General features: G+C 40.0%; 2 protein-coding genes across 2 annotated transcripts in view; both read left to right on the top strand.

The window, feature by feature from the left end:
* LOC119498731 (contactin-associated protein-like 4) overlaps positions 1-5,330 on the top strand; it is a 156,113-nt gene extending 150,783 nt beyond the window's left edge. The window contains exons 23-24 of the mRNA XM_037787780.1: positions 2,557-2,628; positions 3,464-5,330. Of these exons, the coding sequence (XP_037643708.1) occupies positions 2,557-2,628; positions 3,464-3,660 (269 nt within the window). The 3' untranslated portion in view covers positions 3,661-5,330. The remainder of the gene's footprint in view (positions 1-2,556; positions 2,629-3,463) is intronic.
* A 17,561-nt stretch (positions 5,331-22,891) lies between these two features.
* LOC119498839 overlaps positions 22,892-27,947 on the top strand; it is a 30,758-nt gene continuing 25,702 nt past the window's right edge. The window contains exons 1-5 of the mRNA XM_037787911.1: positions 22,892-23,080; positions 23,906-23,989; positions 25,202-25,268; positions 25,428-25,531; positions 25,623-25,892. Coding sequence (XP_037643839.1) covers positions 25,202-25,268; positions 25,428-25,531; positions 25,623-25,892 — 441 coding nt within the window. The 5' untranslated portion in view covers positions 22,892-23,080; positions 23,906-23,989. The remainder of the gene's footprint in view (positions 23,081-23,905; positions 23,990-25,201; positions 25,269-25,427; positions 25,532-25,622; positions 25,893-27,947) is intronic.

Raw genomic sequence — 27,947 nt, 5'->3', positions numbered from 1 at the left:
TCAGAGGATTTGTTGACAATAAAAAATGAATATTGTATGCTTTATCCTTTAAGTACTAAGAAGAAGCCACAGTGATGGCTGAACAATGCTGCCAGATTGGGAGTCATTAAAGTATTTTTGGCAAACTCGTCAGGCCTGAAGCTCTTATTATGTAGCATGACAAGCTATACTGCTCAGCTCATTCAGACCGGTTATGGTATTTGCCTCTGCTAACACCTTGTGCATCTATGAACACAGCTTTTATGTTGTAATTGAAACCACAATAACTAAAAGAATGGATATATCTTAAAATCCACTGTAGTTAATGGCTCTACAACACTTACAATACGACAAAGACATTTTTGATAACACTACTTAAAGGGGCTGTTTGTAACTTCTTACACGTATAAATCATTGCGGGTCAGTGTCTCATGCGCGCTCACGTGTGGCTACGCTGTTCAGACTCAGACTCCAACACAAACTACACGGAAGCACCAAAACCTCTTGGTTGAATTTAGTGAAGCCCGTCTGTTAAACAGTGTTGGCCGCGGTCGGAGGACGCGGAGGAGACCGTAGCTTTGGTCTCCAGGGTCGGAGTCTCTGCTCCTAAGCTCCTCTGCCTGCTTGCCTTCACTCACACACCGCGCTTGTTCTGTCTTTTGCTCCACTCTTACGTGCATGCGCGCACACTCCACACTGCAGGAGAGTTAGTTTAGCTCTGAGAATATCTAGTGAATGTACAGTGGACGTTTGTGCAGAAATAAATGCTGCTGCTCCTCCAGACCAACAGAGGTTTCCCGTGTCTTGTGAAGTGGTGCACTGTAAACAATTGCTGTTAATTTACAGCAGGAATTCAACAGTATTAACCTGTTATTGCTAAAAACAGTGCTTTACTGTTAATACAAAAGAAAACCTGTTAAATTACGCTCATAGGCCGTTTTTTAACTGAACTCTAATACATTCTTAAAAAACATCACTTTACTGCTGATCAACTGTCTAAAGTATCATCAGTAACAGTTTCATGCAGTATATTTTTGAATTCTGGGTTCTGATCTGCACATGTGAGGCTTGTACATTGTACATGATTGTAAAATCAGTGAATTAGCTTTATTGTTCTTCACTCACATGTTGTTATGGTTTGCATTCTGAGCTTGTAGCCATGGCAGACAGACATTTTGGGAAAAGTGTCAACAAGTCTATTATAGCCTTTTTCCTAACAAGTGCCTTTAATTGTATTTAGTGTGACTATTTCTATGTCTGTAACCTGCTAAGTCTATTCATCTAGGCACAAAATAATGTTTATTAAATGTTTTGTAAAAAATACAACCTAAATAGTGCATTAAAACAAATCAGTAAGATAATGTAAAAGAAAGGTGAAAAACAGTTATATAATGTATCTTTAAACAGTAAATTAACTGTAAAATACTGTTAAATTAATAAAAGAAAACCAGTTCAAACTGTATTTTTCATTAACAGTACAAAGCTGTAAATTTCAGCGACAGTATAATAATGTTAATTTTACAGTAACATAAAGGCAACCCTGCTGCCAGTTCTTTACTGTTATTTTACTGGGAAATTCTTAACAGTGTGGGGCTCTGCAGCAAGAAACGTTATCGTCTCCGACCAAAACTCTGGTGTCTCCCCTGTTCCCTCCGGCCGCGGTTGGGAGGCTGAAGCAGGAAAAGCCAACACTGGGATCAGCATTGATTCATGGAGAGACCTTCGTCTGGTCAGATAACATTACTGCCAAGCAGCTGAAATATAGAGTGATATTGTGGTTTTAGCTGACGTTTGTCGCCTCACTGTTTTGAGCGATGCTCGTTCATCTCACCAGGTCTATGTAGAGCGAGCACAAGCCCGAGCAACAGGACGCTGACTTTCATTGACTTAACGGCCACAGGTGTCGCTGTTAACAAGACATTTCTGATTCTTCCAAACAGTCCCTTTAATTATTACTGATAGCATAACATTAGAAGTTGGTGAACACGTTATATTCCAACTGTTTCTGTGTATCTGCTCTGGGGTTTAACCTATATATAGCAGCACACGTCTCCTGTTGTCTTTCCATTTCTGCGTGTCGAAATTGCATGAAAGCTGCTTTTCCAGCTAATAAAAAGGCTCATTAATCTCACACAGTATCCTCCTTGTTTTTTTGGAGACTAATGACAGTGTGATCAATGCTTTAATTAATTTTGACCACAGAGGCAAGTTTCCTTTGGGATTTCTCTCCTTTGGGCTCGTTCTCATCCAGTTTGTGATGCTTTATTAGAGCCATTTGGAGCGCTGATGTAGTATTCCCCATCTACTCTGAATGATGTTGTTCTGATCTTGTCTCTGCATATTTCTTCTGTCTCTCTCTCTTTCTGATCCGCTTATTTTGTGTCATTTATCCTTACATTTTCTATGATTCCCTCATCTTTTTCCTCTAATTGCAAATCTTGTTTTCTTGTCTCCTCACTCTCCTTCATGTTATTTCTTTCTTACTCTTCGACGCCTCCTGTTTCTTGGTGCCCTTTGGTTTTTCATTTGGAGTTTTTAATATCTTTTCCCCCCCTCTGTCTTCTTTCTCTGCTGTAGACCAGTCTGGTTCAGTGGGTTCAGGTCAACCTTTAGTCAATGCCATCAGGACTGACTCGGCTCTGATTGGAGGTACTGAACCTTTTCACTGTATTTCACTGTAACTGGAACAAGAGCACCAGAATCTTTAGTTTTTGGTACGCTTCTGACAATCATTGTCAAGTCAATCATATTTTTTTGATTTTCATCAATCAAATATTCATATTTAATGTATTTGTTTGGTGCATTTTTCAACAAAGTGACAAAGATTAAAGGTTACACATCACCTTTTACTGGGGTGAACAACGTTGTGGACAGATGTTGAGCTCTGAGAAAGAGTAAAGTGGTGTGCCAGGCAAGAGCCCATTTAAAACTAATTTAAAACTTTGTTGCTCTACCAGCACAGATTGATTCAAAGTGAGGACTGAAAAGGTTCAATCTATAATCGTGTAGATAGAAAAGGTGAGATCCAGAGAAAAGTCATTTAAAACTGTGCATTAAACTGGCCTGACTCTGTCTCGGTGCGCAAAGGGCAGCTCACCTAATTAAACCCATGCAGGAATTACTTGCTGATGGGAAAACTTTTTTGCTGTTATCTTTAAAAAAAAAGAAGCATGGTCTCTTTATAATGTAATGTAGTATTAAATTGATTTCAGTGATATTTTGGAATTCCAATTAAATGAAAGCTTCTCTCATATTCTCAAATGTGCTCAACAGAGCAGAAGAGCCCGATAGATTCAAAAGATTTAAACTGGTGTCTGATGTACTTGAAAGTTAGATTAGCAAGATAATCGAAACATTAGGAAATTAAATGGTAGTATAATTGGAGAAAAATGGGCAGAATTTTGCTCCGACTTCAGAGTAGAAATTTGAAACGATTATCTGATATTTCAGCCTATTAGATCTTGAAATGTCCTCTACCTTGCAGGTGTCATAGCAGTGGTGATCTTTGTGATAGTGAGCGGCCTAGCGATAACTGCCAGATTCCTCTACCGGAGGAAAGAGACGTATCGAAACCAGGAAGTGAAGGGGGTCAAACAGGAGGACAGCCAAGATTTCCCTTTCAACAACCAGACTGACTCCCAGAACGTCTCCACTGAAAACCCTAAGGAGTATTTCATTTAACTGGAGGTCTGATAAACAGACAGGGGAGTCCTTACACGCTCCAGGACTTTACGCTGCACTCAGAGCCAGTCGGAGACTTTGCAGGCAGATGTGGCTCAAAAGCATGTCGGCAGGCAAAAAAGAACAATTGACACAGTTTTGTCTTTCTGTTGCTTTACTGTAAATTGTGAATATACTGATACAAACAGGCAACAGTGTTGGACTTATGAGGTGTTGATATTCTTGTTTCAATTGTAAGTATTCAAAAAATGTAAATGTTGAATTAATGTCTTTGTAACAATTTCTTGGCTAATGTCACTTTGTCATATTGAAATGTTGGAAATAATGGAGGTATCCGTATTTTTATGGTGTATGGGTATGGAAAATGTGAAGCTAGGCCCTCTTGTGGTTGGGTTTTCCTTAAAGAGAGATTGGCAGGATGTTGTTTTATATCCCCTGGAAGTTCAGTCATCATGACGTTTGGTTGCGATCATATGATCTCACCCACTTTTTACAAGGTCACCCACTAACCCTCAAGGGATATTTTACGATGTCAACCTTCCAGCAATGTTTTTCTTTCAACCATCCCTCCCACTTACTTGCAACTTTTAATCCCTCTCTTTGAAGGTTTAAGCTTTGTAAGATCTTTGGTGGAAAAATAACTTCAGTAAATATTAAAGTAAATGTACTTCAGTGAGGAAGATTTTTTCTCACCGTGTTACAAAAGTGATTCCAAATGTACAAGCTTAGTCATGGATCTACTGGGCTTTAAAGTTATAATCCTTAAACTGGATATAATCAGTATTTTTTAGAATAATGTATCAAATGACAATGTGAAACGGTGTGACAATGTGAAAGGAGTCCCTCATAGTGATGAACCTACAGAGAATTATCACCCGAATCTGCAGCTCCACTCATCTTTACAGAGTTTTATAGTGAGTTTCAGCTCATTGTTCAGCTGTCTGGGCTGCAACTTTACAGTTTTGGCTCACTCTCGTAGCAGCAGGCAGCTGTTTTTAGCAAAAAAGTTCTAATAACTCACAGTACACTACCTGCTCAGCACCAAACAGCAAACAGAAACAGTAAGCTGGTGAGCCTAGTTGAGCATTTAGCAGCTAAAGAGACAGATATTTCCCTCAGGAGTTGGTAGAGACCAAAAACAGAGCAAAAAGAGAGTGAGTATTGGACTTGACATGCAGGTGGACACAAACACGTCTCCAAATGAATGATAATGTTGCTTCGTAACTGCTGGATGTGTAAATAAGCAACTGTTTGCTAACAAGTTGGCAGTTACAACTTAAAAAGGTGATGATATCAGTTATTGCATGTTGACGATTTCAGTTCTGTTCATTTGGCAACACCCATGGTTTGGGGCTATTTCCCCGTCGAGCAGGTCAGAAATACAACAGAGCAAATGGGGTATCTGTTTACAGTGCAGCCAAACAAACTCACGTTGTAGGATAGCATAGACAATTTTAATCTAGGGCGGGAACGGCAGACTCTGCCACTTACAATGACACTACTATATGTAAATGTAAATACATCGAAAGGCTATTGCTGAACAGCCGTCTCCTAAAAATTACGTTCCTATACAACAAAACTGCATTTTGAACTACGTTTTGAGGGAAGCGTATTTTGCCACGGATTACGTTTGTTTTTGACAGTCCACATAGAGTTGAGGTAAAAAAAAACCCCACCATACTTCAACCCAGGAGACCACTGTCTGTGTGCCATGTCAACATTCACTTATTTTAATTTACGTCTGTAGTTTAACAACACACCAAACGTAGTGATTTTAAGCCAAACCATGTTTTTTTTTTACTAAACCTATTTGTTGGGTTTTGTCTGTTTCAATTTAGGACATTAATTACGTGTTTAAAACTGCAACCGTAATCCGGGGGAAAAAATATGTTTCCCTCGAAACGTAATTGAGAGTGCAGTTAAGTTGTATGGGATCTCAATTATATAGCGCTTTTCTAGTCTTCTGACCACCCAAAGCGCTTTACACTACATGTCAACATTCACCCATTCACACATACACATTCATACTCTGATGGCAGAGGCTGCCATGCAAGGTGGATCTAATCTGATCTAATCTAAAAACTCATTCACACACCGATTGCACAGCCTTCTGGAGCAATTTGGGATCTTGCTCAAGGACACTTCGACATGTGACTGGAAGAGCCTGGGATCGAGCCGCCAACCTTCAGATTGATGAATGTGTGGCCCGGGCCCAACAGCCAATGGCAAAGCCTCACCTTTAGATACCAGTTAAATTTAACTATATAGTGGATTTTACTAGAAGCCGACAACGCCACCTAGGAAATAACTTAGAGCCTAAGACTCTGAAAGACTCAGGTTCTTCTAAAATCAAGGGAGCAGAGTTAAAAACCAGACAGAAGTCTAAAGTCAAATTAAAACCAGATTTATTACAATTTAAATAACATGGATGCTACTAAATGAATGATTAATTTAAAGGCTAAAAGGAGTAAAAGTGCTGTTAGCAGCAAGGTTAAAACCCTATAAAAAGTCCAATCCAGCGGTCCAGTCCAGTCCAATCCAGCTCTCTAACAGCCCTGACACACAGGGAACGTCAGGAGCGCGTGGCGGCTGCATTACCTGTGGTTTTTTATTTCGGCGTCCGTGTGAACAGGTTAGAGCAGCCACACTGCCCGCGTGAGACGCGCGTCTCAGCTGCGTCTCTTCTAGAGAATAGAGGGAGCCTATTTTTGACGCGTGCCTCGTGCGTTTCACAGCAGCAACAGACAGTGAAAGTGATCTATTGAGTGAAAGTGATCTATTGACTGTATATTAACATCATATCAGCTACATTACTACAGTTTACATGTCTAGACATCTGTAGAATGTGTCATGGACAATGAAGGTGATCTATTGACTGTTTATTGACATCATACCAGCAAGATTACTACAGTTTTCGATGTCTATCTGTAGAATGTGTTACGATGATGAAAAAAAAGTAAAGACTTATTTTTAAATCAACACTTCCTGCTTTCATTTCAAAATAAAAGCCCTCAAGCATTTTTTTCTGTAGACAGAATTCCTTCATTTGTTAACAGAAGGCTTTTATTCTGAAATATGTGCCAGACAGTGTTGTAGAACATGCAGTGACTTGAAGAGCTCCATGAATGAATATAGTACGGAGTTTTAATTGTGATAATTACTATTATTTACCACACGTTTCTTAACCTTTCTCTGTCTAAAATAAATATAAATAATATTTATAATGAAAAGAAATGGCCTTTAAAAGGCAAACTCCTGTAGAAAGAAAGGACTGATAGCAGCAGCTGCAGCAGCAGAAACGCAGCAGACACACAGCTGAAATGCAGCTGGTGTGCTGACACGTGAATCACGCAGCCACCACGCCACGCAGCCGCCACGCAGCCGCCACGCGCTCCTGACGTTCTTGGTGTTTCCGAGGTTTAATCCAGTCCAATCCAGCGGCTCCTCCCGTATCCGCATCTTGGTTTCTCCCGTACTCCTACCATGCTGTCTGCCCGTCTTGCCCATCCCGAAATGGTTTTCCTGGGCGGCAGGAGACCAACTGTCGACTCAGGCCTGAGTAATTCTGCGTTGGTGGAAACGGTCTGCTGTATGTAGTCCCACCGCAACTCGCTGGTCACTGGGCTGGTAGGTGGTGGTAGTCGTCAGGAGAGCTGTTCTGCCCCTGGACTGCCGCTCCCTCCTTTTCTCCTCTCCGTCTGTGTCGCATCTCACTGATTGCATGCGGCTTCGCCACACCAGTTGCTCATCCCGTGATCAGTTTCCTTGATCGGAGGTGTGGCTGTCCAAGGGTCAGAGCTCAGTTCACGAAATCTCAAATAAAAACATACTTCATTCCATGTATTAAAAGCAACCCAAACAATTAAAAGGTAGGTGAACCTACAACACAACAACTCAGGTAACAAACATACAGGGATAAAACATACAAAATAGAATCAAAACAAACCAAATTCCCCCCAAAAAATAAAGCATGCACGAAGGCATTTTTAACCCTGTCACAAACGACCTGCTCTAACTCTGAGCTACAGCCGGAGACAGGGTTGTGCTGAAAATCCAATCATACAATATTATCAAAAATTTGTTTTAATCCAATGAAAATCTTAAGGAATATAACATAAGCAGCTTTAAATTTAAACAGCAGTGAATTAAGATTTAGCTTGAAGCTGGCAAGGAGAGGCCTCTGAGAAAAATGAGAAAACGTCCGTCAACAAGAAAGCTGTGACATCAGTGAACCACTAACCTTTACCCCCCCCACACACACAAACCTCACCACAAACAGTTTCACTAAAACTGGACATCTGAAGCTACAAAGGTTTATCTAAAACATATCATTATGTAATGTAGCCTGAGAAATGCTTTTTGAAACAAAGATGTCAAACTGTTCCTCCCACATAAAACTCCAGCACCAGAGTGTGACTTCTTCCCTTCTCATGGTTCAAACCATTCTAACAATTTTGTTCTATTAAAACTGAGCTCCTAGTCTGTAGTCTGAATTCATTTATGAGAACTTTTGTATGCGGATGACTGGGTGAATGTTTGCTGTAGTGAAGGTTTGAAATATTTGAGCCATAATCAGTGTAGTGGTGGACTGACACTGCCAATCAGTTTATTCTTATACCCCTTCTTTCTTTTCTAAACATAGTGACATTAGCAGGAAACTATTGCATCCATGAACCGTGATCATCTCTAGACTATCACACATGTGGTTCCCTCAAACGCCTTTACTTTCGCTCTCTTTCTACTCCCACTTAAAAGTTTCCTCCTCCCTGCTGCATGCCTCCTGCTGGGAGCTTCCTCTCCCAGCTCTCCAAATGTCTCTGAAGAGTAAAGCTTTTAACACCGACAGCAGCGCAGACTCTATAACACTGTGGCTGTCGTTCACTGCACGCAGAGACAGTTAATGTGTTTTTGAAACGCTAATCTGCTCGGGGCTGACAGGTGGATTCTGGCTCGATGGAAAGGCAGAGAGATGATCAAGAGTGAGACAGAGAGATAATCTGAGAGACGGTGTCAAGCGGACATGAATATAATAAAAACAGCCTGATATTAACTCTTGAAAATGAAGCAAATCCCCCCCATGTGTTGATTCAACTCATGAGTAAAGAGCGCCGCAGATAGAGGGAGGATGAGAAGCAGAAAGAGGATCGACAGCAGCTGTTTCTGAAACACACATACCACCGTCTCTCTGCAGGACCCCGAAGCACAGATGGGATTTTAATGACAAAAGTTGCTGAAACTTCAAAGTGGATCTTTAAACTTAATCTGGGTGTATTTTTATTTTTTCACCCAACAACAAGTCAACAACTGATGAAAGGCATTATGTTTCTGTCACACACGCCAGTGTTGTGTATCTCTGCTGCATCAATTCTGCAGCATCACTCTAGAGTCAATGATGAGTAAAACTGTAGAAGTAACCATGCCTGCACAGATAACCGTAGGGTGACTAGGTGTCCCTCTTTACGAGGGACTGCACAGCATTTTTAACCCTTGTCCCACGTCCCACATATTGAGACGATGTCCCACATTTTCATTGGCTCGAGTTTTAAAAAGTCAAACCACTGCAGGACAGACGCTTTTTTTTAAATCTGGCTTTTGTCCAATGGCTGTGGAGAAAGCAAGAAAGGCTGTCATCACGGAGCTGTGTTTGCTGTCAAACTGAGCACACGTGGGTAAAGTGCAGGTTAACATTTCACAGTCTTTGCTACGCTATGCCCAACGGAGAAAATTGCGAGTCACCGCAAAGTCACAAGCTATGCGGATTTAGGCGGAAAATAATGGAAACTACCACAAAGAAGAGGAAGAGCTGCTACAACAAAGACTGCAAGACTAGAAGTATTTATAAGCCGGTGGAAGGCGATTCTCAGAGGTTTTTGTGAAATTTTAATTTTTCAATTTCACAACATGAAGTGACACAGTTCATGTGAGTATCACAAGAAACATGCGGCTCAAAAAGACGTGCCGTTCTATGGATGCATTTGGGCAAAGCATAGAGATGTTACGAGATAAGGGGCAGAATTGAAATGTTTCTTATCTAAGTTAGATAAGACATCATATCAAAATTGTAGACTACCTCTCAGCCTTGGTAACGTGTCCCACATTGTCCTACACAAACATTACTCTTTGGCCCACAATTGGTTTGCTGGGATCTGGTCACCCTAGATAACAGTGCAGCTGGGTCAGCAAATTTCTACCCTACTAAGGAGATCCTCAGATAACTAAAAAATGTTTAAAAGTATGTCATTTAAAAAAGCATGTTTCATTTTTGAAAAACACATAAATGATTTATTGGTTTATTTTGATAGGGCATAGTATAAAAATTGACCAGATCTTACCATGACGCTAAAAAGAAAGAGGAACATTTGGCAGTCAGCGAGCAGACCTTTAGCTGTGAATTTTTTGTCTCAGTCCAGTGTTCTGTCAAACCATACACAAAAACGGTGTCCAAACAGCTGAATATTTGGACTTGCGAATTTTCACCTGTACACCTAAAATAATTTTGGACATAACATTTCATCAATCAGGTTTTGCTGATGGTGTTTTTTTTTTTTTATTATGGCAATGTTTGTAGTTAAGCTGAATTGTTCTCAGTCTAACTATAATAATGTAATGGTACTTAGTATTGGTGATTGATTGGTGAATAACTGTGATGTCAGAGTTTGAGTGACATGCCATGAAAAAAAGAAGAAAACAAACTATATCCAGAAGATTTTAATCATAATTCTGGTTGTTTGGTTACAGAAAAAATCCTGTTTGATGAAAATAAAAGGTTTCTTTTTTCAGACTGGTGTGATTTGATTTTAATTTGTTGGATTCTAACCTTAAAGTATACATGCAAGATAAATACACATTAAAAGGTTAAATACTACTACTATTAATAATACATTTAATTTATGTAGCGCTTTTCAAAAAACTCAAAGACACTTCACACAGCTAAAATGATCATAAACAAGAACATCATAAATACACAACATTAATCACACATTAAAAGCGGATCTAAAATGGTGAGTTTTGATTAGTGATTTGACTGTGGACAGGTTGGTGCAGTCTCTGATGTGTTTGGGGAGTGAGTTCCAGAGGGAGGGGGCAGCCATGGCGAAGGCTATGTCATCCCAGGTCTGGTGCTTGGTTATGAGAGGTTGAGAAAGGAGGTTGGCATCAGAAGAGTGGAGGGGGTGGGAAGGCGTGTGGTGGTGGAGCAGGTCTGTGAGGTAGGAGGGAGCCTAGTTATGGAGGGCTTTGTGAGTGAGGATGCATTGTGGGACTGAGAGCCAGTGGAGGTTCTGGAGGACAGAGGTGATGCGATCACGGAGCCGGGAATGGGTGAGCAGACGGGCAGCAGAGTTCTGGATGTACTGGAGTTTATTGAGGACTTAAGATGGTGAGCCGTAAAGAATGCTGTTGCAGTAATCAATTCTGGATTTGATGAAAGCGTGGATCAGAGTTTCGGCAGCAAAAAAGGAGAGTGATTGGTGGAGATGAGCAATGTTTTTAAGGTTGAAAAAAGCAGTCCTGGTGATGTGGTTGACGTGGTGTTCGAAGGAGAGGTGGTTGTCAGAAATCACTCCAAGGTTGCGGATGTGAGGGGAGGGGGACAGAGTGGAGTTGTCGATGTTGAGGCAGAAGTTGTGAGTGGTTATGGTGAGTGGTTTTGGGCCGATGACCATCATGTCTGATTTATCACAGCTGAGTTTGAGGAAGATGGTTTCCATCAATGATTTAATTTCAGTGTGGCAGTTGAAAAGAAAGATTTTGTAGAAATGTAGAGCTGGATGTCATCGGCGTAGCAGTGGAACTGAAGGCCAATGGCGGGTTTATGATGTTACCAAGGGGAACCAGATAGAGGATGAACAGAAGGGGACCAAGCACCGAGCCCTGGGGGACACCTTGGGACAGAGGAGAGGGAGAGGAGGTGTAGTTGTTGATGTTGATAAATTGTTGTCGATTTCTAAGATATGACTAGAGCCAGGAAAGGGCGGTGTTTGTGATGTTGAGGGAGGATTCAAGGCGGTAGAGATGAATGTTGTGGTTGATGGTGTCGAAAGCTGCAGTGAGGTCGAGGAGGATGAGAATGTTGAGGTGACCAGAGTCTAAGGAGAAGAGGAGGTTGTTGGTTACTTGGAGGGCTGTTTCTGTTCTGTGTTGTGAGTGGAAACCAGATTAAAATGGTTCATACGGGTCGTTGTAGATGAGCTGGGTTTTGAGTTGAGAGGCAACAGTCAGACATATATAACAACTCAAAAACAACTATTTCCCCACATCCATAGTAGATTCACGCAGTTTGCTGCCAAAATCTGACTGATATGGTATTAAGTTTTGTTGTTGAATAAAATCATAATTGTTTGAGAAAAACAAAAACTGAAATACCAAACAAGCTCTTGTTTCTGCGTGAAGCTGGCACACAGCAATAATTTGCCCCTCAGCTGTGAGTATAATTAACTTGCACTTATCTGCTTATTGTTGCTCCCTGCCAGTTTATGACATTTCTGATGGCTGTTAACATTCTGCAGACCACAGATGAGGGAAATATGTAAAGCTGTAAAGCATCCAGGAGCAGAAGATATCAAAGTGATTCTCTGTGAAGAGCCACTTAGCCTCTCTGCCTGTTTAAACACTCAAGATGCCCGAGATGATTCAGCTGCCAGAGATCAGTGATCCCTGTTTGATTCGTTTAAATCTCCTCTTAGTGGTTGTGATCAGAGACCAGATGTGAAGCTGATTTGCTTTCGATTCTTTGATATCACTGATGATGCCAAACATTATAAGAATCAATGAATCTACAACGTAGTGTGATGAAATATTCCCTGTCATTTGTTGGCAGTTAATACAGTTACTGCATTTGATTGGGATGATAAATACCAGTAGGATCCATCTCTTTAACTCTGCTGTCAGCCTATAAACTTCAAGATTGTTGAGTTGTGAAGCTTGAATATGACACATCAGCTCTGCCACAATGGATGCTGGTCCCTCCACAACTTTGATTTTTACTGCTGAATCTGAGCGGTCCAGGCCACCACCCTGGAAGGATCTTGGAGGTTTATCATCATTTGTCTAGAGACATGTGTCTACATGTTGTAAATCAGTGTCTTAATCCATTATGCATGCATTGTAGTTCTACAACTACAAACATACTTATTTACAGGAAGAGTTGCCTCAGTGGACAGAGTCTGAGAGTTTGGTTCCACCACTTGTGCTCCTATAGTTTCACCCTTCATGGAGAACATGGAGAACTTGTCAGCACCACTTTCTGTAATATGTGTGCATGGAAACTATGGCACAGTATGTTAAGGTTAGAGAATGATTGTGGTTACATTTAATAAAAGTCAAACATTAATTGCAGGTCTGTGACATAACTTCCACCCTTCTACATGAAAGTCAGGCGATCTTGTCCTCCACACCGATACGTTCTGCTTCACCACATAAAAGGTACAGAAATCCCCGCATTGGCATTCAATTTGGCACTGGATGTGATCGTGAAGTGACGGGGCTCCGCAGAGAGAAACGTTATCGTCTCTGACCAAAACTCCGGTGTCTCACCTGTTCCCCGCGGTCGGGAGGCTGAGGCAGGAAAAGCCAACACTAGGATCAGCATTGATTCATGGAGACCTTCGTCTGGTCAGCTAACATTACTGCCAAGCAGGTGAAATATAGAGTGATATTGTGGTTTTAGCTGACGTGTGTCGCCTCACTGTTTTGAGCGACGCTCGTTCATGTCTATGTAGAGCAAGCACAAGCGCGAGCAACAGGGTGCTGACTTTCGTTGACTTAACGGCCACAGGTGTCGATGTTAACAAGCAATTCTGATACTTACAAACAGTCCCTTTAATTTTGGTTTTGTTGGTAGGTTCTTTTGTGTTTGCTCTCCCTCTCTCCCCTCTCTGTCTTTTGCTCAGGTCATCCAGTGTGCCTCGCTGTTTCGCCAGCTTCCGTGTCTTCGGTGACTGAGTTTTTTCCATGTGCTTAGCCCTCGTGTCTGTTCTCTCCTCCCTGGTGATTCCTCCATGAGTCAGCCAGCTCCCTGCCTCCACTGCCTGCGTTCTTTTTGGTTGGAAAATAAACTCTTTTAATTTTTTATTTACCTGTGTCCGTCTCTGCTTTGGGCTCCCAACCAAACCAAAACATCGCAATTAGTATACTTCTTTTCAACTTAAAATAAAAGAGTATGCTTTCAATTTACTTTTTATGTACTGTACTTATCTGAGATATATTTAACAAAATTATACTTGGCTTATACTGACAAGTATACAGGAAAGTCCAAGTATACTTGTTTTAGGCTTACTTTTTGATATAGTATCCTAATTTATTAGTGTGTGTGAGAGTTTGTAAATGTATGTTTTGATATGAATTTACTTAAATTCATAAATAATTTTCTACTAATTTAATGTATTTATTTCAATCTCATCACAAAACATCAACTCAAATTGCAAAAGGAGCAAGTCTCTTTATGCAATACATACATCATTTGTTAAGTACTACAAGTTTAAGAAAACTTTTAGTATTAGTAGTTTACTGAGAGTATACTTTAAAGTGTACTAAAATTAAATTCAGACTAAAAAGTGTGCTACAAGTATATAACTATTAAACTAACAGTATACCTTTAAGTTCATTTGTAATATATTTCACTTCATAGTATAATTGCAGTAGAAAATACAACTTAGATGCAAACTAGTTGTGTAAGTTTATTATTCTTAGACTTAAAGTACACTTAAAAGTATACTTTTATAAACTAAAATGTGTGCCAATTTATTCCCAAGAAGTATTGAAGTAGTACACTACTAGTATATTGATATTAGTATACTTACTACATAAAGTATACTTGGGAAATATACTTGAACTTTATTTCAGTTTACCAGATAAAATAAACTTGGAGTATACCATTTTTTCGTAAGGGACTGCCTTGTACCATCAAGTAATTTATGTTTGACACTCTTCAGTTCATTGACAAAGCCAGCATAGACCCCAACTGATTTACTCAATTCCTATTTCTTTAAGAGCAGCTCTAACTTCAATCTGCCAATAATGCAACGCAATAAACAGCTGTGCTGATGCTTAGTGGTAATGAGGCAGAGAAAAGACGACCTGCAGTCATTCCTCTGCCACTCTTTTCCTTCTATATATATTCCCTCCATCTAATCCTGATCTCCTCTTCTCCTCTCCGGATGATGAAGATGTTGATGTTGTCTAGTTGGAGGAAGTCAATCCCCTCATCAGCAAACCCTCACAGAGGAACCCAGAGGAAAGTGTCCTGCTCACTCATAGCTGTGCATTCACACGTTTCATTTATGAAGCTTAAAATGTAAAAAAAAAATGAGGGGTAATTTAAAGATTAAGATCTGCTGTTACTTTATTCATTTAGAAGAAACTCAATGCATTATATGCATATAGCAGAATGACTCCACACAGTGACACCGAAGTGATTTTAAATAGCCAACATTTACTGCTGGTGCTGTAATAATTCTGATGAATAATGTGCTGTATCAAACATTTCCCCTTTAAAAGCAATTTAAAGATTAAGATCATGCTTTCTTAAATATGTTTGAAGGGAAATTAACAGAATAAATGGTTAATTCCAACACCGGCGCACAGACAGGGCTTTTGTTGGAATATGGCTTAATGTTCATGTGAGGTTAAAAGTTTCACTTTCTTTAAAATCATCTTTATTTTACAATCTATCCACAGCAACTTCTTTAATTTGGAGAGCACAAACATTTCATGTAACTCATCATCCTCTTTTTGCTATTGCTTTGAGATTATTCCTGTTGCAGTATTTCCACCTGTTACATAAACATGACAGATATGTAAGCAGTAACAAAAGACATCAAATGTTGACTTCAGTGAAGTAGTTGAGGCTCTAAAGCAACAGAACTATTATCATTTCAGGATTATTGCTGTGTGGTTACACAGTTGTCTTAATATCATATTATTTGTGATTTACAAGTGGGAACACTGTGTGCATCTAATGGTCCCCTCTGGAATAATAATTGAATTTGCTGTGAAGTCGAGACAGGAGGAGTCAAGCTTTATAAATAAACAATCGCTCAAACATTTTAATTACTAAAGCATGCAGTGAAAGGCTGATTTAGCTGGATGATTAAGTCCTACTGTGCTGTCCTGCATGCTGTAATTGGGCTGTATTATTACATGTGGCGAATGCTGATATTTGGCAAACCAGTTTCCCAAACTCGCTGATTCTAAAAGACACTCAGACTGGATCTATTTCAGTCATCAAGAGGGTTAAGGTGACATTTACCAAAGCTTAATGACTTCTTTAGAGCTACTGCTCCTTGTGTAGGCACCAAACAATGACAGGGTTGTTAGAGGTGAGCTAGCAGGATGTATACTGCATGTGCAAAATACCAGGGACACTAGCTCTTTTTATTACATGGACTGATAACATCAATTGCAGTAAAAGTTATTTTGTCGTATCGATTTCTCCATTAAATCCAAACTTATCTCAAAGAAGAAGATGTCAACAGAAGCAGCCCTGGAGAAGGAGTTTTAGGCTTTGAGATGATTGATAGATGGATGCAACTTAATATTTGTTTTAACGCCAATAATGTCTTTAATGCATTAGCGCAACTTAAGATTTTTAGGTCGTAGCAGGCTCAGTTTTAAAGTCAGAGTGAAAACTTGTATCATATGAAACTAGAAAACCTAAAGAACCCATTGGTACCAACCATGTCATACTAGTCGGGAAGGACGTTAAATAACGCTCCAAACTTACGCTACATTTTGGCGAGGAAAAACGGTCATGGCCATTTTCAAAGGGGTCCCTTGACCTCTGACCTCAAGATATGTGAATGAAAATGGGTTCTATGGGTACCCACGAGTCCCCCCTTTACACACATATATATATTATATATATATATATATATATAGTATATATATACTGGAAAAACAAAGTTCGGAAACTTGTGTTTGATGGATTATTTCTCTGTTGTTACAATGCTAATTGGCATTGTATTTTACATCGTTGGAAAGCCTGTTTATTTACCTTCGCAATGATGTCCAACTTGTAAGGATCATGCATTTGTGGGATGAGCAGCACAGCTGATTATGTGGGTAGCGCCCAAGAAAAATTTGCCAAAATGCTCCGTCAATGGTAAACAGTGTATACTCCTGTTGGTATTGACTCTTGTTTTGAGTTGTTTGGTGGATTGGATGATTGAACTCTCTATCAGTAACAAGGAACAAACAAGACATATTTGCAATTTTACACTTCATTCATTTAATACACCGTCAGGAGCCTCAGTAGCGGTGGTAGATCCATACGCAGCCACAACAGTCTGGCACCTCCTCCTCATGCTGGTCACCAACCTGGTCACACGTTGCTGTGGGATGGCGTTCCATTCCTCAACCAGGATTCGTTGCAGGTCAGCCAACGTGGTTGTGTTGGTCACTCTAACACGTACAGCACGCCCAAGTTGATTCCACAAGTGTTCAATTGGGTTGAGGTCTAGACTCTTGGCAGGCCGTTCAATTCTCTCTACTCCCACATTGTGGAGGTAGTCTATGATAACCCTGGCTCTGTCGGGGCGAGCGTTGTCATCTTGGCGGTTGAAGTTAGATCCCAGATTGTGGAGATATGGGATCGCCACTGGCTGCAGAATCTCATCCCGATATCTCCCTGCATTGAGATGGCCTTCAATGATGACAAGCCTTGTTTTGCCAGTGAGGGAGATGCCACCCCACACCATGACACTGCCCCCACCAAAAGCTGTTACTCGATCGGTGCAACAATCAGCATAGCATTCTCCACGTCGTCTCCATACTTTGACCCTGCCATCCAACTTTCGCAGACAGAACCTGGACTCATCACTGAACATGACATTCCCCCACATGTTCAGGTTCCATTGTCTGTGCTGTCGACACCAGCGCAAACGGGCCTGATGGTGAAGGGCAGTCATTGCAGGCTTCCTGGTAGCCTTATGAGAATACACTGTTTACCATTGGCAGAGCATTTTGGCGAATTTTTCTTGGGCGCTACCACATAATCAGCTGTGCTGCTCATCCCACAAATGCATGATCCTTACAAGTTGGACATCATTGTGAAGGTAAATAAACAGGCTTTCAGAAACGATGTAAAATACAATGCCAATTAGCATTTTAACAACAGAGAAATATTCGACCAAACACAAGTTTCCAAACCTTTTTTCCACAGTTTATATGTATATGTATACGTATATATACATACGTATATATATATATATATATATTATTATTTATTTTTTTATTTATTTTTTTCTCTGTAAAGTCAGTGTAGACTAGTGGAGTGATATAACTTCCGTTTTTATTTTTTAAGTTTGGGGATGTCCTCCCTTCTGCCCTTTTCATGCATGTCGGTGCACATACAGCGATCTAAACCAACACATTCACACTCCCAACTCATCAAATACAGCATCTTGGTCAGTGGCCCTACGCTTCAAACTATGACCTTCTACTTACCCCTCTAGTGTCAGTTTTGCATGGGTCAATCTCCGCTCATTACATGCATGCACTGCCTTTTCAAAATAAACTTCCATCTTCACAGGAAACAACTTGGTTAGGTTTAAGAAAAGATCACGTTTTGGGTTGAAAATAAGTATGTTTGTTACGTACGCTACATTACGTATGCAACATAAGTACGATACCTCGTAACATAAAGTTACGCAACATTAACACTTGTTTCACATGGGACACACCGGTCTCCTGGGTTAAAGTCCTGTGTTTATTTCACCCATCCATCCACCCTGACCTCCTCATTACGTATCCTTTACTCCATATACATACAACATCATAGTTTGAGATTTAGGGCTACTGCCCAAGCTGCTGTATTTAACGTCTTGGGAGTGAAAATGGGGACACTGGTGTGGGTGAAGGGGGTGTCATTAGCAACAGTAGAGTAACTGAAGAGTTTCTCTCTGCTTCGACTTGTAACCCTCTATGTTTTGTCGTGGCTCTCTGCTTGAGGGAATAGATCTCTTCTCTCATAGCAGGCTACTGGTAATTATCCCGCCCACCTACAGTGTATAATCTGAGCGGCTGTGGAGATGTCTCTCACTGCGGAGGGTTGAATTCAATCAGATGAGTAATTAGATGGCAGAGAGTTTGTCCTGCTAATTATCAGCCCACCTACAGCATGTAAGAGAATCAGTCAACTAGTACTCCTCATTTCTCTTATCCAACAAATGATCTAACATTCACCTCATTCCATTCATGTGTGGGCTTCTTAATTCAGAATATCTCCTAGATTTGGTACCTGCCTCGACTGAACAGCTCATTTAAATCTATTAACTTTGAAGACTGATGTCTGTGACCCTGACAATATAAGTTAAGTACTAATAGAGTGCTGCAGGAATGAGTCCTAAAACCCGAAAATGAGTTAGCATTTTAGCACTTCCAGTTCGCTCGTCTGGAAGTCAATGGGTTTTTAGAATGGGTTTTTAGTTAGATGCCTGAAATAAGGTCTGTGGTTAACACAAGCTGAAGAGGTTTTAATGTTTTGTTCTACAATACAAAATACATCCTCAAATACCCCACTCCTGAATTTTGAAGCTTCTATGCATTTTAAAAAAGGCGGTTGATAACAAGTGGCTAAATGAGAGGGACCACTGGCAAGCTGTACAGTCACCATACCTCATCATTCCACTTTTGAATGTTTAGCTGTAAAACTCACAGGCTCCACACCCATCATCCTTGTCACCATCTACAGACCACCAAAGCCCTCTGCCCTCTTTCTCACGGAACTTTCACCATTACTAACATCTGTGTGTGCCATGTCCCCTACTGGCGACCTTTTGGGTGACTTCAACATCCATAATGACGACCCTTCCAGTGGTCTTACCAATGCTTTCACCTCACTCCTTGAATGTCTTGATATCACACAATATGTCAATTTCCCAACCCATAACAAAGGTCACATACTTGATTTATTCTGTTGCACTGGTATCATCCCTCATAACCTTACTGATGCTGACCTCCACATCTCTGACCACAAAAATGTACTATTTGAGGTTTACGCCCCCCTATCTAAAATAAAAGATCAACGGACCATCTCCTTCAGAAACATTAAACACATCAACCCCACAGATCTCATCACCCTTATTAACTCCTCCTCCAGGCCTCCCCCATCCTCCTCCCCTGCTGAACTGGTGAGTCACTACAATAACTGTCTCTCCTCATCCCTGGATACCCTGCCCCCCCCTGAAAACCTGCACACCCACACCGCTCCATGGTACACCGCTAACCTCCGCCATCTTAAAACAACCGGTCGTCGACTTGAGCGGCTGTGCAAATAGACTGGACTTAAAGTGCACATCCAACAATACACAGAACAATTACACCTCTACAAGAACACTCTCTCCACCGCCAAATCCTCCTACTACTCCAACCTCATCAGTACCGATAACACCAGAACCCTCTTTTCAACAGTCAACCACCTTCTTCAGCCTCCTAGAACCCTCCCCCCAAATATCTCCACTGATTACTGCACTGCCTTTCTGCAATTCTTCAAAAACAAAAGCAACACCATCCACCAACAGCTGGCCTCATCCTGCACCTCCCCATGTGACCCACCATGTATAGCAACCTCCTGCCAACCACTCATCAGCACCCTTTCTAACTTCACACCAACAACGGAATTAACCATCACTGAGCTCATCCATAAAGCCAAACCCACTACCTGTCAGCTTGATCCCCTCCCCACTTTCCTCGTCAAAGCCTGTCTGCCCCCCATCTCCCCCATGATCACAAGAATAATTAAAGCTGCAAGCAGCGTTGAGCGGGCCCTCGCCCCCTTGCACACACCGAGGTACCCACTGTCGTGCATTCCCATGAGAGTCGGAAACCACACGCAACAGTTAGAGGGAATTTTCTGCATGGAGCATGTTGCACTGAAAATGACCTGTTGAGAACATGTGGGGCATCCTTTAAAGGCACTTCTATGGGGGTGGGTGGCAGTATACAACCATTTCCTGTTGCCAGTAGGTGGCGCTATAACCATAACTCAATACTGGCACGTATATGTCTTCATGCCAGAACTGTTATAAAACTTGTAAAATTTGGGGAATATTAGACAATGCATAGACAATTTACAACAACTTCCTGTTTCCTGTAGGGGGCGTAATGACTATCACTCATAATGGCACGTATATGTCTTCAGGCCGGGACTATTATATAGGTTGTGAAATTTGGGGCTTACTTAAAGTGGCAGTAGGCAACAATATTTTGGCATAATTTGGCAAAAATTCCATAATAACCTTTCAGCATATTGTAATTCAAGTGATCTGAGAGAAAACTACACCTCTGCACCTCCTCATGGCTCTGTTTACAGGCTTTAGAAAATCTTGCCCGTGACGGCAGACTTTGACCAATCACAGGGCATTTCAGAGAGAGCGTTCCTATTGGCTGTTCCACAAAAGGAGATGCGCGTTCACGTCTGGTCTCTGCAGATAGTGAAAGCCTCGGTCAATGGCGGAACAACCTACTGAAAAGCTTGCTATTCCAGCATTGGCAGCAACTGCCTACACCTCAAAACAACCCAAAAAAAGAAAGACAGACTTTCAAAAAGACAGTCCAAACTGTTGATGTCGTTAGAAGGTAATGTGTAGCTCGCTGCGGTAGCCTCCTCAGATGTAGCGAGCACGTATGAAGCGCGTGCATATGCCCGTTCTCGTGTGGGGGGAGGGGCTTCGGACAGAGAGGGGAGAGCGGAGAGAGGAGAGAGAGGAGAGAGCAGCTCGAGGGGATGCAGGATTTTGCGTTTTCCGGATTTCTACGCACTGCAGCTTTAACTATGTATGCAACATGTTGTTTCCTGTAGATGGCGCTATGATTTTCACTCATAACGGCATAATATGTCTTCTGGCCTGGACTGTTTTCCAGCTTGTGAAATTTTGGGCAGTCTGGACAATGTATATATATAAAAACGTTTCTGCAGTTGGTAGAGTGGGTGTTCTTTATGCACAATGTTGACGGTGCGATTATGTTTCCTGCTGTCTGTACGTCAAAATGTCTTTGAAAGAGAAACTTAACCTAAGTTGCTCCCTGGGGGTTTTAGTGCAGCTTATGGCTTGTAAATGGTTAGGATGTGTTTAATGCACAGGTTAAGATTTTTGTATGTTTATTAAGAAATGTAATAAAGTTTAAGTTTATGTTGAAAGTTTAAAGTATTGGTAAATTTAAAGTTTTTTTTAGGCTGTTATATTTCTATTTAGAAAATAGAAGTAGAGTACTGGAGTACATCTTACTGTTTTCCTCTACTGTTTGACATTAACAATAAACGCATTGATGATATTAATTAAAATTCAGCCAGCACTGTAATTCTATTTTAACTATCTTGCTGCTAGAGAATGCTGAAGAGATCTTTGATCTTAATGGGACTAACCTGGTTAAATAAAGGAAAATAATAGTAATCTTGCTATAAATAGCCCACTCAATTTTTTTTTAATTTCAATTTTGAGAATTAATTAATCATATGAGTGTTTAATTTTATTAATTTAGCATTTGTTTAATTTTGTCTCATGAATTTTTCATGTATAATTTATGTAGTAATGTATTTATTTAGTTATTTATTTAATTAAACTACATATATGAGTCATCATTCCTGTGAAGTTATGTAATATGTCTCCCTCTAGTGGTCAAGAAATAAACAACAAAACACTGTAAACTATGGTAAAATATTGAGAAAAAAATATATAATATTATATAATAATATAACAGTGAAAGGAGGCATTCTACATAATGACTTATTTTATTGTTGACATATTTCATTAATTACATTCGACTGATAGTAACTGTGTACTTTTACTTAGGTAGCTTGATTTACACTTGTCAGAGTTTATCAGGATGACGTGTAGCGCAGGCGCTATAACGGTTGTCCTTAACTGGAAGGTTGTCGGTGCGATCCCTGGTTACTACTATCTGCATGTTGATGGGTGAAGGTGAGCTTTTATCTGTATATGGACATCCTTCCATCAACATTAATAAAGTTGCAATGTCTAAACACCTGTAGAATATGTCACAGACCGTGAAAGTGATGTTTTGATTGATATTGACACCATATTAGCAACATTACTACAGTATTGTTGTCAATATCTTTTTTTCTTTTTTGAAAAAGTAAAGATTTATTTTAAAAGCAACACATAACGCTTTAATTTCAAAATAAAAGCCCTCAAGCGTTTTTCTGTGGATAGATTTTCTTCATTGGTTAATATGAGTCTTTTATTCTGAAATATTTATTTAACAAACAGCAGAACAGCCGGAAACCACCTCAAAAGCATTTCCTGCATCTCCGCCTTCCCGGATTTAACGCGCTGAATTAAAAAAAGTCAAAGCTCTAAAGATATTTGCTCGTATTTTAGTTTAACAGTTATCATTATTATCTAGATAGACATTTTGCTGTTTACAGGAGCGCATCTGTCCACCGCCAGCGTCCCGGAAAAAGGTTTGTATCTGATGGTGTAGTTACCTGATTAGCTATTGCTAGCTAGTAGCATGTGTGGAGTTTCCATGTACTTAGTTGATAAACAAAGCATCGTGAAAGTCCCAGTCTTGTGAGTTCTGTTTGTTTAAAGGGATTTATCAGTTGCACACATACACACTATGAATGCTAAGTATTACCTGAATGAACATGTTAATGAACATTGACATTGTTCCATAATAGTTCGCTAGTGGAGAAGTGTGTAATTATTGTTTGTTGCATGTTTTGATCGGGAATCCTCTCCAGCTGTGTGTAATTGTGGACGGAAAGTCTTCGAAGTGAATACAGGCTAGTATCAATGCCTTTGTTTGAAAGTACATGTGGTTTGTTATTGTGCAAAGTTGGTGATTGTCACTTGTTTTACATTGTGGTGGTTATTGTTGCAGGTTTGGAGGTGTGTTTATTGACGGATTCAATGTACACGATCTCCGACATCAATGCGTTATGACTAAATAAGTTATAAGATAAACGTTTTGTTATATCATTGGATGTTACAAGATATATATTCTTTATATGTTCATGGTATATTTATCATTGAGTAACCCACAAGAAAAGATGATATTCTTTTTAAATTGTATTTCTATGTAGAGTTTTTCCCCAGACAGTGTTTTGGTTGGTTAGTGCCTTGCTGTTGGTGATGCCCACAGAAACCCACCTGTGTTGTGATTAGTTCCTTGTTTTTAGACACGCCCACAGAAACCCACATGTTGGCCCATATATTTGAGTTTCTCTCTGCAGCGAACCTCTTTCTTTTTTGTTTAACAAGAGAGTACACTCTGCTTCTAACAGTAGAACCAATTGGATTGAGCTTGGAGGACCCCTCAGAGGATTCAGCGAAGTTTGATCTCCAAACCAGTTGATTTTGTTGTGAAGGTGAGTGTTTTGTATTTAATTTAATTTCCATTTAGCCTACTTATAAAACAGTATGTGGTCAATAATGTTGCAGTGAGTCATTGTGTTTCGGTTTAAGAAGTGGTTTTAAGTCAAAGCTTGGTTGATTGTAACTGTATACGTTTATCAAATTAAGAATGTAAGTCATCGGACATCTGAATCAGTTATAGAAACATAGAGCATAGAACATGTTACATTATATCTGTACAGAGACCGGACCAAACTCTTCATGTTGAGTGTTGATCGAACAGCAGCATAACCTGGCATTGATCCATCCAGAAAACAAGCTTTTTAAAAGTTGCTTGTCGTCTTTTGGTGTAACCTGAGAAAAGCATGAATTCGTACTTTTTACGAATTGGCATTATTATATAGGTAGTTCGGCACACTTTTGATCCGTTTCCGGCTCTTTTAAGTGATCGCCTCTTCGTGTTCGAGAGAGTTTTTTTCTGTATTTTCGGTAAATTAATACATGGCAGAATTATAGGAAGAGCTTCTTTGCACCATGGGCAGTCCATGCATGCCAAACACTACAATTGGTTCCATGCAAGGTTTGTACATGTAAATTATATGCATGCAAACAGGTTTCACTTTAAAACAACACTTATTGTGTAGTCTGGGTGCCATACATATGCGTATCAGCTGCTTGATTAGACTGCAAATGCCAGTTTGATGAAGAATGACCCACCTATGGCCCATTAACTGGCACAAGAATATGTAAATGAGCTTTACCATTAAACTGTTAAAACACTACAATGTTCAGTATAAATCAAATTTGTAATACTCATCAGCTGTGATGTATTTACATTTAATGTTTTTATACCAAACATATTTAAAAATGATGGTGTTCTGGAAATTATAGGGTTTGGTATAATTATATTTAATAATTTAAGTGATATACAGTAGGTTATGTGCACACAGTAATCATAGGTCAAAACAGTATAAATTGTGATGAATTGTAAAAGGCGGAACTGGTAAAATGAAGAGTTGTTTGGGAGTCTAAAGAGTCGGAACTTCTATTACAGATGAGTCTGTGCTGCAGGGTTGTGTCATATAATTTATGGTTCTGGCCCACTTGAAACCCAACTGCACTTGGCTGCTGTAGTTGTTTGCAACTCTGGGTCACTTTATAGTACAATGAAGTTTTTAGGGGCGTACAATTGTCGTTATTAATCAATTGGGCTTATATATTTTCAGATGTTGCGTGAAAGATCCCTTCGTCCATCTCAGGCAGCGCAGCAGAACACAGCTGGCAATATTGTCGGTATGTAGCAAGTTATTTGTTTTCTACATGCTGTCCTTGCGTGTGTAAGGTGTATATTGTTGCATTATTTCTTTGCAGGATGGTGCATAATTATTTTGTCTACATAAATAATGCTGTGTTAAGTTTCATTGTGTGGTGTCTTTGTGTGTTTATCAATAGTTTGCGGAACAGGATATTGTTATAAAGTAGAAAAATGGCCAATTTCCTCCTTTACTGGGCGAAGGCACAAGTTGGTCATGCCTCCTGACTCTCCAGACAAGAAGGTATTATTGTTGATAGAGTTAATGAACAAAGTACTAAATCTTGTGATAATTTGTGATTTTTATTCTAAAAATATCCTTTCTGTTGTTCCAGTTTGTCCTGCTTGTTGGATGCTCCCATCTACGAGCCATTGCAGATGGTAACGTGAAGATGCCAGAGGGGCTTTCCTTTGGTGTCATGTCGACGCCGGGGGCCTGTGCAGCTGAGTTGCGGACGGAGGTGATGAATTCTGTTGTCCCGCGAACACCTGATGTCGTCTGTCTTTTGGCCCCAAGCAACGACCTCAAAGCGAGCCGAACCATCGACGAGGCAGGGGTAGCTTTTGGCAAGCTCCTGTACAGTGTCTGCAGTCTGTGGCCTCAGGTATTATATCTGTGGTATTAAAATTAATGTTTATGTATGAGCTGTTAATGTGTATGACGTTTTAGTCATTAACATTTATTTTAAAACAGGTGATGGTGTTGGATTTTCCTCCGAGGTTGAATGTAGCTGTTGATCTCCAGGACCAACTGAGGCAAGAGTTTCATTGTGTGGCTGCACGTGCAGGTATGTTTAAAGAAAGAGTTTAAGTACAGTTACAAGTTTAACAAGTTGTATACTCCTGGGCAAACTATTTGAATAAATTTTAATGTTCCATATTAGTCGTTATGGTTTCATGCTAACTACTTAAAAACCAAATTCACCTTTTTAAGATTATACATTTGTTGTTGGCAATAATCATATTATTTCCATAATATTTATTATGATTTTTTATTAACTTAAAGGTATAACTTTCCTGATATGCTTTATGATTATGTAAATATTTAAAAACATATAATTAAAATAAGTTTCATTGTAGGTTGGCAATATATTGTAAACACAGTGTCAAAATATTCAATTTCAGTAATGTATGATGTTTCTTATTTTTTTAGGTGTCAAGTACGTCTCCACTGCTGAGCATTTTCCTGTGCACAACCTTAAGCTGTGGAGCCAAGACGGCGTAAGTATATTGTGACATGGCAAATGCATAAGTGCGATGTACCCTTTTTGTCGTTGATATAAGTTCAAATCATACAGATGCATATTGATTGTAAGATATTTGTATTTAATTACTGTAAAATTACTTATTTTGCAGGTTCATTTGAGTGACAGTGAGGGAATGGGCATTTTGGCAAAGCTGTTCTGGACTTCTGCTCATCTGCACCTGGAGACAACTGCACCAAAGCCACAGGTTGCTCCTGAGACATCACTGCCTGCTAGAAGATTCTCTCCAAAGGTGGTCGTGAAGGAAGAGGTCGCTGCAACACGGCCATGTCAAACAGACGAAGAAGGATATATGACTGTTAGTTACAGCAGCAAGGTAAGATGTTGCACACTGTAATAAAATGATTGAGATTGTGTGGAGAAAGTGATATATAATATGGTATCTTTGTAATTGACAAAGGGTTCTAATTATGCTATTTGTAATTACAGAGGCAGCATTCTTGGGAACCTAAGCAGTCCCATGGAGCACCCAAGATGAGGATTGTTCAGCAACAGGTTTGTTATGTTTGTATTATGCGTTAATTATTAGGATATATTTATTGATTGTTTGTTTATGGATTACCTATAGGTTAGGTTTTGCTCATTAATATATAAATAGTTATACTTTAATAATTTCAAACACTGAAAAAATACATGATTTTCAGAGCTGTTTTTTCACTGCATTTTTTAAAGGTGGAGGCCACCCCACCAAATGTGGATGTCTCTCCACAGGCGTCAACTTCCAGGGCCGTGCCAGTGGTTGTGGAAGAACAGGGTCATTGTATGTCAACAAGAACTGTCAATGGTAAGAGTGATGCGAATATTAATGCTTGCATGTGTTTAGCAAAATTCCAATCGCCTATTGTTGCTGGGACTGATGTCAGAGAAACAGCATTGCACAGTAATGTGAATGAAGGGCTAGCATGTAGTCTTGTGGCAGCAATCAAACATGGGATTGCTCCTGTATGTACATGGAAAGGGTGAAGATGTTGATTGCATCCTTCTAGAAGGGAGCAAAATAGCAAAGGCAATGCAGCAAAGTAATGCTATGACAAAAAAAAATTGTTAAGTTGACAAAACAGCATGGTGTGTTTGGCAGTAACTGGGAGGTTAATATTGGGCTTCCAAGGTACAGTGAAACAGGGCTGATAGATGAGCAAACAGTAATGTGCGAAACTATGGAAAACATTTCAAGACAGATGCAATGTGTCTGTTGCACCTCCATGGTGCATTTAGTACCATAATTCAGCACAAAGATTATTATGTGGTGTGTCTGGGTTGGCATCCAATATTGGCAGGTCTGTAGCTGTTTTCAACACATGCCTTGGTGACCTGATGTTTCATATCACAAATCTAAGCTAGTAGAAAAGTGTGTAATTATTTGTGTTTGTTGTGTGTTTAGATCGAGAATCCTCT

The sequence above is a fragment of the Sebastes umbrosus genome, chromosome 12 (assembly GCF_015220745.1).
Source record: "Sebastes umbrosus isolate fSebUmb1 chromosome 12, fSebUmb1.pri, whole genome shotgun sequence".
In the NCBI taxonomy this organism is placed as follows: Eukaryota; Metazoa; Chordata; class Actinopteri; order Perciformes; family Sebastidae; genus Sebastes; species Sebastes umbrosus.
This window is presented reverse-complemented; position numbering and strand designations above follow the sequence as displayed.